Consider the following 13,238-nt stretch of genomic DNA (forward strand, 5'->3'; position numbering starts at 1 on the left):
TAAATATAATAATATATAGATCCTAGAGGGCAAGGCGACGAGGGTCAAGATATACACGGCCCTGTACAGACTTGGACGTTTATATAGACCTGTATGATTTCCTAACATTTTTTTGCAATAATATAATGTAGAAATCTTTCTTTTCTGTGTTACAATGTGTAGACCGGTAAACCATAATTTATTACTTGGCATGCGAGTTTAACGCGATTGACGATCGATGTATTCGTGTAAATGCACATTTTAGTGCATTTTGCACTTGACCTCGGTGTATTAAAAATACAAGTAATTACGGTGTAAAACAATATTTTACACGGGCCAAATTTTTCCACGTAGAATGATGAAGTACATGTTGTCACAGTTACACCTAAGTGGCAAAGTACCTATTTATCCTATTAGTGCATCCACTAAACGTATCTATACATAGCTAGTCGGCATGTATGCAATACGCACACATCTCATGCACACCTGTTGAAAAACAATGTAAACAGCAGCCGAAAAAAACCGCTGAACTTTACGAGGAGTTCGACGTAAGAGATAATTAATATTATACATAGTTCATTATTCCTTATTAGTACAGTATCGTAAAATAACCACCGCCGACACGACGCGACGACGTACGGCGGCGGCGGCGGTAATCAACAGCAATCGGCCGTTGCCGCCGACCGTCCGTTCCGTACTTCCACCCCATTTGCGGGAGTCCGGCGGTGGTGGGAACGAATTAGGCGGGGCCACCGGACCCCTCGCGCCCGCCCGCCCACCGTCGGACGAGCCGCGATCCGCCGAGCCGGTTTCCGAAAATCCGGCAAAAATAATAATATTATCGCAGTGCCATCCGTACCCGTCGGCCGTGCGCACATTTCTTTCTCCGCTACCGTCGTGAAGAAAAAAAAAAACACTTGAGAAAAATATAACCTTTAAACGCCGCAGTGGTCGTTATCGTCGTCGTCGTCGTCGTCGTTCGTCTACTCCCGTCGAGAGGGAATATAAATTGATCACACGCCGCGCCACGCCGGCCGAACTTTGACTTGCACAGTTGCACTGCTTGCACTCCGCTCGCACTGTCTTTCGTTCCGCCGATCGTCGTCCCGCGACTCGCCGGTCCCGCGCGCACCGGCGTATTTTATTTCGATAAACGATTTAAATATTACGCGATATTTTATCGTATATTATTATTATTATTTACTTAATATTATCATTATCACTGTTATTATTATTATAATCGTCATAGTAATAAAATCGTACGTATAATATTATTAATACTATACGATAGTGTGTCGGGTTTTCTACGAACCGTTTTTGACGCACATTTACATGGTGTCCTATGAAAGTCCGATGGCGCACGTATTGGGGACCAACAACCTCGACTCGGCTGAGCCTTTCAAGTCCGACCTCGAAGATAATATGGACCTGAAGGGTATTTATCATTATATTACAATATCATGTCGTCATTAATTTATTCTAGTTCCGTAGTGTAATAATTACTAATTACTATGGTATAATATTAAACCTATCGTCGTTGCGATTTCGATCGAACGTAATTCGGTTGAGTTGTATACTTGGTAGATGATGTATACCTAATTGTTCGTATTAAACGTTTTACGTTAAAATCGTCTAGCCGATTATACGAAATATTGTTTCTTGTGATCCATAGGTCCGGCGACAAGGTTAACATGGTATAAATATTGTATTGTTTACGTTATTGATAAGGCTCAACGACCTGAAAACAATTATATCACAAAAAGGGTTTGCTTAATTTTTTCCGACTAAAAATATTTTCGAAAAACCCAAAAGTATATTATTATCATTATTTATCGGATGCTCCAGAGTCTAGACAGACACCATTAATATTTTAGTCGTTACGTAACAGCTTTTAAACTTTGACATGCAATTAATAAATCAATGGACAGTTTTTGTTTTGTATTACACCACAAATCAATTAAACAAATATTTAATAATTTCCGTCTAAAAATCGTATTTACACGGTAATAAATTTTACTTTTAATATATTACTACAAAAGTTCTAGTTTTTTATATTTGATTTCGCTGCTTATCAATTACAATGACTATTATTAAATGTGTATGTACTAGTTCTTTTATCCGTGAAAATAATTATATTAAGTGTTGTTTATAGTTAATTATTATATTATTTATACACAACATACAACTCGAATATATTCAACGGTAAAAATAATTAAATTTCTATGTGTTATGTAATAACTAATGTGTGACTATTAACCTATTAAGTAATAAACTAATAAATTATACTAATGGTAAATTAAATATTAAACGCATGTAACGTTTCTCAATAAAATCTGTGTTGACCTAGGTATGTATGTAAATATGCTCCTTATAACCTAACCAAGATAAAAGAATTTCGAAATAATATTTATAACACGGTAGTTTAAAAATTATATTATTAGATAATCATTAATCGTTTATTAATGTAATAAAAAATGTAATAATTGATTAATAATTATTACATTTCTCGAGAAACTAATTTGAATTAATAAAACATAATATAGTAATCGCTACTCATGAGTGTTTTACAGAATATATTGGTTAATATATAATAGGTATAAAAAAATAGTATAATATAATAATATATTAATTTACGTTTATTATCCATAATAATATCTTTAATCAAAGAAATACATTATTGAATTATTGCACTGATAATTATTAATGTTTGTATCCGAATAATACATAAATAGTAATTTTAAATTATCAAGTCTTTTTAATCCCATTGTATATTAAACCGTTATTGAATAAATTATTGTTTTTACCTATGTATTATGCAATTATTTAAAGAAAGGGTCAATATTTAAATAGGTAAATGACCGCTTGTTCGTGAAAATACTACTATCTTTGGTAAACAATAACAATATTATTTTTCTATTTATTATATTCACGGAAATTATGAATTTAATCTACTACGGTAAATATTAATTAATTACCTCTAGGTAGGTACTAATATTGGAATTAAAAATATTGTATTATGTCGTAAACTGTGTTGTGTGGGTACCTATAATAGTAATCACGTAATATAACTCGAGTTTCGTTCTTTATAATTTTAAACCATAAAATATAACACTATGGTTTGGAAAATCAATTAATTAATTAAATTCTATTTGGATGCCCATGTACATTGAAATGATGATATTATTGTATCACATTCAACTATTTTTATCCGATTTTCTTCGACCATCGCTTTAATAATAAACGATCGATAGTTTTTTACATTTTTTTTTTAGCTCATTTCATCGGGTGTGTTTTTAATTCGTATAGCCGTAATAGGATAAGTTGATTTGTTTAAAACGTTTACCACCCTGCAATTAGTTGTTGATAATCAAAAATAAATCGTGTCCATCGTAATTGTTATTACGATGGGCACCGTATAACGATATCGTCTGCAGCAGTATGAATAATTTGTCCGTTTCGTTTTGTTAGCAGTGAACGTAAAAGACTATTGGGTCCATTTCGCGCTGAACGCACTTCTAGACCGATTCAACATCACTAAAGTGCCGAGAACCGAAGAAGAAGTGCGCACGGTGTTCCTCGAGTGCAACAATCTCCTGCAGTACGAACTCACCCAGCAGCAGCTGCGGGGCATCACCGCGTCCACGGACAACGTCCTCATGCAGGTCGTACACCAAGTGTTCGACCTACACCCCGAATGGCTGGACCAGCGGAACAACAATCAACCGCCGGCAATCGTGGCGGCGCCGGCCAGCAGCGGCGGCGGCGGCGGCGGCGACGACGAGACGTCGTCGGTGGCGTCTTCCGCCTCGTCGTCCAACCCGCCGTCGTCGTCGCGCCCGCGCCAAACGCGGCCGTTCAAGTGCAACTCATGCGGCAAAGAGTTCGGCTACAAGCACGTGCTGCAGAACCACGAACGCACGCACACCGGCGAAAAGCCGTTCGTGTGTTCGGTGTGTAACAAGTGTTTCACCCGGGACCATCATCTCAAGACGCACGTCAGGCTGCACACCGGCGAAAAGCCGTTCTGGTGTCCGCACTGCAATAGGTTTTTCGTGCAGGTGGCCAACTTGCGCAGACACCTCAAGACCCACACCGGCGAGACCACCTACCCGTGCGAGTACTGTGTCGCGTTTTTCGAGACGGCCGCCGAGCTGAAGGAACACAAACGACAGCACAAGGAGAACAACAAGCCCCGCGGCGTGGTGAAAAAGCGTTGCCGCGTGGCCGCCGCCGTCGCGCAACCGGCCGCCGAGCCGTCCACTCCGGTGCCGTCGTGGACGCCGGCCACGCACGGTTCGCCGTCACAGTCTCCTCCGCTGCCGTCCGCGCCCGCCAGCAATTGCTGGAATTCGCCGCCGCCCCAACCCGCGGTGTACGCGCAGAAAAATCAACCGCGAGCCGCCGTCACGTCGCCCACGGGCGGCCCGTCCATCGAACCGTTTCATTATCTACAGTTCATCGCCCGGTTCCAATCGCCCGAACGGACCGGCGAACCTTTCGTCAAGTTCGAGTCGCCCGAACAGACCGAGCCCGAAGACCTTTCCGTCAAATCCGACAACAAAATGATCGTCGACGTTGCCATGGATCTCACGTGTAAATAGCTTTTATTATATTTTATACTATAAACATTTCAGGAAAATAATGAAAAGGAAAAAAAACAATCAAATAAAAATAATATACAACCATACATATTATTATATACAATATGTTTATTTTATGTCCGACGTAAAAAATTACCATTTTGAATTAAAATTTACAATTATTAATGTTTTATTATTTTTTTTTTTTTTTTGTGAATATGTAGTCATGTCACTTAGTCATAAGCTCAATTTTTTCTCATTAATATCGAAATTTTTTTTAAATAATAATAATTTGTTTTTTTTTTTTTTTTGACGTTAATCAAAATGATTGTGCAATACATATTATTATATATAAAACATGTACAGTTATTACCTTTAAGTTATAATCGATGCTATAAAATATATGTATAACATTTTTATTCAGAATTTGAATACCACTAAGTTGTTCCCTAACTTTTTTTTATTATAAATAGGCAAACAATTTGAGTTGGTGCTAGTTGTATTATTTATGATAATAAAGGAAACGAAGGGCCGCTTAGTCTGGATGTGAAATTTGTATGTACATAAAATTTGTCTGCCATTCGTAAATATAAAAAAAAACAAATGTAATCAATACATTAAATACTATTACTCAATATTTTTGTTTTAACTTTCGTGACATTCCCATTTCGTTATTCGTATGTAAAGTACAAGTGCGTATGTGATATTATATTTGTTTTTATATTTATTATTTTTTGTCAATTTTTTTTTACTCCTGTAACAATATTATAATGTATTAATATAATTTATATATATATATAATATTATTTATTCGTTTACCTATCATAATATTAACATGTTGTACAAATTATTGTAAAATTAAGACTGAATTTTGTGAAGGATAACATTGGAAACAAATGTTGGCTCATTAAGTAATTATTTTATTATTTATTAATAATATAGCCAGTTGGTATTTGTTTTGTTTCCCATTCTCTCTTTTAACTGTTGTAAAATATTTCAACATATTTTTTTCTTTATAACATACAACTATTAGAAAAATGAATTTTTGAAATTGGAGGATTATTTACTCATTATTATTAATTATACTTTTACTGTCAACATTATTGGATTGTCATTAATCATTGTGCCATTTATAAACTTATTATTTAGGTATATTATATTGTTAAAGCATTTTGAGTTATGGTCTGAATAAATGTGCTCAAGTCTTTAAAAAAAATGTATCACTGTTTTGAATTTGTGTTTACCTTCCAATCGGCCTATACACCTATTCCTGTAACTGCGGTGAAATTCTCGAATTTCTTCGTTTGTTTGCTGTTCTTATTTTTTTTATGTATATATATATATAAATCTGCCGTTATATCAGCATTAGATATAGAGGCATGTGTGTTTCCTTTTGAAGGCCCTTGTTCTTTTTTTTTTTCATTTTAATGGAAAATGGAGAGAAATCTCACAAAAATGGGTTAATGCGTTGCGAAAAAATAATGAAAAATAAAAAAATAATACTTGAGGGTTCAAACAAACCTAATAAAACCCCTCGTAAAGAACGGTTTCTTTGCCAAATTAATAATAAAAAAAAGAAGAAAAAGAATCCCGTTATGTTGGGGTTGTTTGCGAGAGGAGTAGATGACCTTTTCACAGCAGGTACAAATGTATACCGACCGAGAATTGGTTGTATAAAATATGAGCACGAGTATTCAATAAAAAAGTTTAAATTGTTTTTTTTTTTTAATAATTCATCAAAATAATTAATACAACATTTTTTAAATTAATTTTTATTATAATAATTATTACGTATTAGGTCAACGAAATTGCGTCTTTATTTGTGTGTACCGAGTGAACAATTTATTGCATTATTGCGCGTGTATTAGTGTGGAAAAATTATTTACTACTATAATTTTTCACTAATAGATTCTCATTGACGTTGTAATGTTATTTGATTATTAAACATATCAAATGTATCAAAACTATGAAGTTTTATCTCATTATTGTTCTCATTTTCTTATATTCAAATTCTTATCATTAATATAATTATTAATTAAATAATTAAATATATAAAATGTGATAACACAGATTATTCATGCAATTATTATATAACGTACATAGATTTATGATTGGGAGCATGTTCAAGTTTCAAAAATGCCTTTGTTTCTGCTAGAAAACAATAAAAAATTCTTTAAAATATATTTTAAAGAAAATTTATTTTTTCTTAAAATATATCTTAATTTCGTAAAAATGTTAAAACTAATGAAAGGAAACACGTGAAGACATTGCACTATGTGCGTCTCGATTGCACAACGTAAAATCACGAATACAGAAATTCAATATTTAAAAAAAATTTTAATTCATATAAAAAATAAACTAACATCAATTAATAAATTTCATTGAAATATATAGGTATACTGTGTACAATCAATTATTGTGAGCTATTAATTTTTTTTTCTTATGCGATGTCACGTTTAATAATTTTCTTTCATAAAACATAAATCGATTGGATAAATGACCAATCGATGAATCAATTAAAATGACGAATATGAGAAAATACGTTGCATTAAAATTAAAAACTTAATAAAACCATAATTTCTAAGGGCACTTAGGAGTTTGCAGATGTAATAGGTATACCTAAATAAGTATCTATATATTTAGTATATTATACATAATAAGTATCCAATATATATTCAACCATTATGCTTTAGCCGGTATCAAAAATTGATTCACTTTTGATTTGAACAGTTATGAATCTTAAATTATGAGTATTTAGAATATTCATCTACTTAGAGTTTAAAACAATTTATATCAATATAACTAATCAAAGCCTCCTTCAAAGTAGATACTCTAAAAGCTTAAAAAGTGTTATAAAATAAATTAAATATTACAACATTTTAATAAATGATAATAATATATTAATATTCATATTAAAAAAATTATTTATAAATTTATCATGTTCATCGTTTCATCGTTAAACAACTTACCTACCTAAAGGAATTAATATTTATAAAAAAAAGTTGTTAAGTATAAAAAGCGTGAATAAAATACAAATGCACACTCTAGCATCTTAAAAATAACACCTCCGGTTGTATAATATATATATATCAAATCGATTTCTACAGTTATTGTGGCTTTTATATGGACAACGACAATAATCTGCAGTGTAAAAGGTTTTTTTTTCAATTGCAATTTCTACTTAAGCGACGAAAGTGTCAAGTCGCTAGTCGATACGACCTAAACTCAACGGCCTTACAACTATATGGTACATACAAATATAATTTATTATTATACATAAGGGAAACTGGTGATTCAGTCTAGACACATCCTACGGCAGAACTACACGCGTGGTCCTCATGCCGGCCACGCATTCATAGCGAAACGGAAAAATAAAAAACGCCCACGCTGCCACATCGTAATGGAAAACATCTCTGCCGGAAAGCTATATCTTGAGCACCATAAGAAAATACAATACCCGCCAATACAATGTCATCCGGCTCCACGTTTTATCCCAGGTAAGCTAAAATTCGAATTATAAGAACTATAAAAAATATTTTACTCTCGACTACTTTTTAGTAACGAGTAATTACCATAAAATAGTTGAAAATGTGCTGCAGTTTTCTCTTAAGTACCTACTTGTTTATAACTTATTTTTTACACAGTACACTTTAACTTAACCATCATGAACAATACAAAATAATAATATTTTACAGGGAAAAGAATACTGTGTAATTGATTTTGTATAGGTATCTTTAAAGTTGAATTTTTCAGGTCCGGTGTGAAATAAAATTGAGTTCAGATACCTCGTGAGTTGTAATGTAGTTTATTATATTCGTCTCTGTATTGAAGCCAAACAAACAACTAAACATGAAGGTAGAATACAGCTTTTTATATATTCTTCCTTAAATATAACATCTATCTTAAAGATAAAATTTCAAAATATTTCAACTTAACGCATTATGTAGATTCTTCAGTTTAAAAAATAATTTGGTTTATAGAGGCGTCAAATTTTTAGACCTCAGCAGTAAATGCATGCATGCACTCAAAATACAAATCTGGAAAATTAAACTTAAATGTAAATAACAATCGATATACTACAAAGTTTTGCGCGGCGACTTTAATGCGATATTTATTCGTATAGGTATATGTGTAATATTCAATATATATATTTATTAAAATAATATAACGCGCAATTATTGGTAATTTAATGGTTCATTGATAAAGTCTCGTCGTTAAACAAAATCGAATATTTATTACGTACGATCTATAAACGCGCGTCACAATACAATTATTTTATTCCGGGTTTATTTTGAACCAAATGAGAAGTTTAAAACGCAATATATTTTGCGGTTCGCGTGTATATAAAAAAAGGGTGCCTATCCTATAATGTATACCTAGTGAGCCAAAAATGAAAAACGGCTGAAAAATGATTGTGACCGACGTTTCCGCATATACGTATAAATATATATATTATCGGTCGCGCGTGTCCCTTCTTTTATACGCACACGCGCGCACACACACAGGTATATATAATAATATTATACGTAGGGAAACGGCGTAATCTCCTAAATGATTTGTAACCATTTCACGACTGAGGAAACTCCGACGGTGCCGACGTACTATATGCAGTGGTGACACGTTATGCGCTAAAAAATAATAAAAAAAACTAGGTATTCACTCGTATAGTGGCAATCCTTTGTTGCGGATTAACCGGAGTTAATCAACCCCTTTATATCGTTTTGGGGAATAGAGCGGATAGCGAATAGCGAATTTTTTTTTTTGTTAAAACCCGTTTCCTGAAATGTGAAATGCATTGTGATCCGCGAGGTGGGCACACGACAATTGAAAGAGTAATAAAGGGGTTTTATCAACAAAAATTCTATATTTTTTTCTATTCCCAACCAGGAAACGTATAATGTCTGTTGTCTCTGATGGCTCTGAAGTGGGCCATGTGCTGAATTGTTTCCCCCGCCCCGGGAAACGAGACCTCGGGGTAAAAAGGTGGGTGGTATAGCGAAACTGGTGTAAAAAAATATATAAAAAAAAAACTAACTGTACATATAAAACGAGAACCCGTTTTTTCCGATGAAAACATTTTTATTTTTTTTTTACGCGCATATACAATTCCAAAAATAATATAGACGGACCGCCGTGCCGCCGCCGCTGCTATACTTCGAAGGCTAAATAGGGTTTAGTTTTTTTTTTTTTTTGTTAAAATTCATAACCGATAATAACATATATATATGTATGTACGAGTATGGGTTATGTTTTATGTATACTATATTTGGACAGTTGCTTTTTTCGACGAACAAAGGAAAGACCTCGATACGAATACTGTTAATTCTTATCGAATGTACTTCAAAATGTTTATTCGACCATATTATTGTCAAACCATCTTATATAATATATTATTATATACGATTCAAGTTTTGCAATAAAACAAAACATACAATAGACACATGTACAATAAGGGTAACGTATGTATAGCCTAATACATAATATATATATAATAAACATATAAACTATAATAAATGTATATACGATAATACTGTAATAATATTTTGTGTACTTACTCCGCATTGTATGCCTATACAACAATATTATGAACATCAATCGACGTACTCTGCGACATCACTTTGTCCATGGGCGGCACATTTCAGGGTGATGGCAAGACGAGACAAATGCTTCCGCCTCTTTGAAAAATAATATTATGATAACCTATAACTTGATGAACGTTTGTCATAAAATAATGAACTTGTACATGTAGGATAGTTTCATTCGGGATACCAACACAAATAACAGTATTAAGCTTGGCGAAAGACGCGAAGACATTGTAATTCTAATGTTTACCGTTATCAAAACGATAAATACCTATATAGATCATATTTTATTCACTGCTTCTTAAAACACATTTAGTTTTATGTATAACGACAATAATATTCATTATACCTGTAGCATAATGCGGTATATTTAAATGTAAGTAAATATTATGTTAAAATAGCGTTCAATTTTTACTTAGCTCAAACGTATAGAATATTTTCTCATTCCCTCCTGCTGCAGTAATTACATTTTTGGTACCAATGTACTCGTCGTGTAAATGTCTCTATTAGATATTTGTTGATCTAAGTATATACTCTAATAATTATATTGTACACTATCGTACACGTATAATATGTTCGTGTGGTTATTTGTTTTATTTTTTTTTCGCGTAGAAATGTATGGGCGAGCTGGATCTTTATAATAATATTGTTAGTGAAGTCATAATTATAGCAGTGAACGGAAACGAATAAAATTACAATTGATTAACAGAGTAGTAATAATAATATATACCTATATATATACGAGTGTGGCGTTAATCGACTGGACGCGACCGTCTGTGGTCGAACTGTTTGGAGTTTATATAATATGTGTGTTATACACGGTGAGTACGTATAAAAAAAATACGCTATACATATATATATATACGTCGCTGCCACCACCGTCGCATGCTTTAAGAGCTTACCCCTCGACAACTGGCCTGTGGGTGCATAAACGATGCGCCTCTCCCCACACAACCATCGCTGTAGACGAGTGTTTCATATATCATATATATATATACGTATATAATAATGTATAAGGTATACCGCACGTCTGTACATTATTATTATTATTATGTCGAGCGGTGCAGTATATATATATAATTGTATACTTTGTTTCATTCATCGTCATCGTCAATCGTTATAGGTGTACGCATATTATATTTTCATACATACATATTATGCCACTATGGCGGTTTTGCTATTGTTAAAAAGTTTTTACAACCGTAACACAAATATAATATAATATTGTTATTGTACGACAAAACACTCGTATGAAAAACAAAAGCACACATTAAATTCTATAAAAGTATAATACTCGCCTATACCGCTACCGTTTATAACAGGTGGCTGTCATCGTTCAATAATACGTTTATGTTATAAAACGTCTTCAATCATAATAAATGGTAATTTAACTATTCCTCGAGGCAGTAAATGCGATGGCGTGTATATTATATAGGCCGCGGTATCTCAAATATATAAATCAAAAGAATTCTGTCATTTACGTAGTCATTCGGCCAATTGAGTATGATGATTTGGTTAGAAAATCAAATACGATATATACGTGTGAATTTGTTTTTTATTTTTTTTTTCAACACCTATCCGTCGTGCACTTCGATGGACCATCCGCAGTTCTGTCAATATACATTTGTGTGTATAGTGGATACTCGCCCAAAATAGCAGCTTACCTAAATAGTAGGTACATTTATATATTGCACTCATCATCTAATATATATAAAGTATGATTGATTTTACGTGATATATATAGTACGAATGATAATCTAAAGCGATTTGACGAAAAAAGAGTATAATGGACATCGCAGAAACATCTATTGACTCGCACAAATAGTTATATACCAGAAGTCTACCTAACATGTTTATATAAAACTAATTACTAAAACTCCATCGGGCGAACGTATAGTTTTTTGATCGCGTGTGTGCCACGCCATACGTTTATCAAAGAGCCCCCCATTGTTCATAAATTACCGTTTAAATTTCCGTACTTTTTTTTCGTACAGTCGGAAAGAAAAAGACAATAATTATAAATTACAAGGGAAAAAAAGAGGGTTATATATAAAAACAACAGTAGTTATCGATCGCATAATTTTTTTTTAGCTACATTTGGGTCCGGTCACCCTTTTTTTCCTCTCTCTCGCTCTCTCTCTCGGGCAGGCTTCACCCACACACTGCCTATCACCACCCTCACGAACGCGGTTTTTAGACTCCTCGGCGTGTACAGAGGCGCACAAGGCCGTGTGTAAAAAAAAAATAATAATAATAATAATAAAAGAGAGTGAGAGGGAAAGCGAAAAAAGAGAAGAAAATATAAAAGGGTGAATCCACCGACGTTACTATAGTAACAGCTCGCGGAAGGACACACACAATCGCGCGGAAATTACGAACTTTTCTTATTAAACAAACGACCGGGAGAGAGAATACGAGGAGTAGTAACAACCAAGCAGCAGCAGCAGAGTCGACGCGCGACGAAGATCCGTGATGATGAGGTGGGAAAGTGGGTGCGGGAAAAGAGAAGTAAAAAAAAAAAACGAAAAACGAAAAACTTCCACTCTTTATTGATCTGTTGTTTTTTAAACACCACGGATTCCGGGCAACGGTTTTCTTATTATTATTATTATTATTATGTCGTCGAAGAGAGTGAACGCTACTGATTGCCCTGCAGGCTGCTGTTGCTGCAAGACTCGTTCGTCTCGTCTGCTTTGAGGTCAGGCTCGATAGCTATTTCCTTTATAATATTCACGCGCACGCAGATCATCGAATTAATATTGCATTTATAAATTAAAAATACATTAAAATATAATTATGTAAGTAGATATGTAAGTCGCCACTATAGAGTCTCCATTTTTGGCGAGCTGTATATTATGCACCTGCACGCGCTATAAATCGATTAATCGTTTATATTCGTACACCGAGATGCTGGTGAACATAATGTAATATAATGATAAAATGAGAGCTTCCCTAGAGCTCTTATTAAAAAAGAATTCGGTTTTTGGTAGTTGGTTAGATCCAATCACCTCGTATAATACTTTTTTTTCATGAATTATAATACTTTATAGTTAGACTTATTTAATATTCGGATACAAAAATAAATATTTTGCTTTGC

At 33.6% G+C, this 13,238-nt stretch overlaps 1 protein-coding gene across 2 annotated transcripts; it reads left to right on the forward strand.

Annotated features, from left to right (window-relative positions):
* The first annotated feature begins 314 nt into the window (after positions 1 to 314).
* On the forward strand, positions 315 to 4,772 carry LOC114122790 (protein krueppel-like). Of its 2 annotated transcripts, none has more exons than XM_050196910.1 (2): positions 315 to 1,414; positions 3,451 to 4,772. In XM_050196910.1, the coding sequence occupies exons 1-2, from the start codon at positions 1,312 to 1,314 to the stop codon at positions 4,578 to 4,580; spliced, it is 1,233 nt and encodes a 410-aa protein (XP_050052867.1). In that variant the 5' UTR covers positions 315 to 1,311; the 3' UTR covers positions 4,581 to 4,772. The 2 variants fall into 2 exon arrangements, with proteins under 2 accessions (XP_050052867.1, XP_050052866.1); XM_050196909.1 differs by having other exon boundaries at positions 567 to 1,414; positions 3,448 to 4,772.
* The last annotated feature ends 8,466 nt before the right edge of the window (positions 4,773 to 13,238 follow it).

This window comes from Aphis gossypii, chromosome 1, assembly GCF_020184175.1.
Source record: "Aphis gossypii isolate Hap1 chromosome 1, ASM2018417v2, whole genome shotgun sequence".
Taxonomy (NCBI): Eukaryota; Metazoa; Arthropoda; class Insecta; order Hemiptera; family Aphididae; genus Aphis; species Aphis gossypii.

Excerpts from the sequence above, each read along its gene's own strand:
- LOC114122790 (XM_050196909.1), top strand. The coding sequence starts at position 1,312 with ATGGTGTCCTATGAAAGTCCGATGGCGCACGTATTGGGGACCAACAAC. Across the intron at positions 1,415-3,447 it reads AGATAATATGGACCTGAAGG|CAGTGAACGTAAAAGACTAT; the intron begins GTATTTATCATT and ends TCGTTTTGTTAG.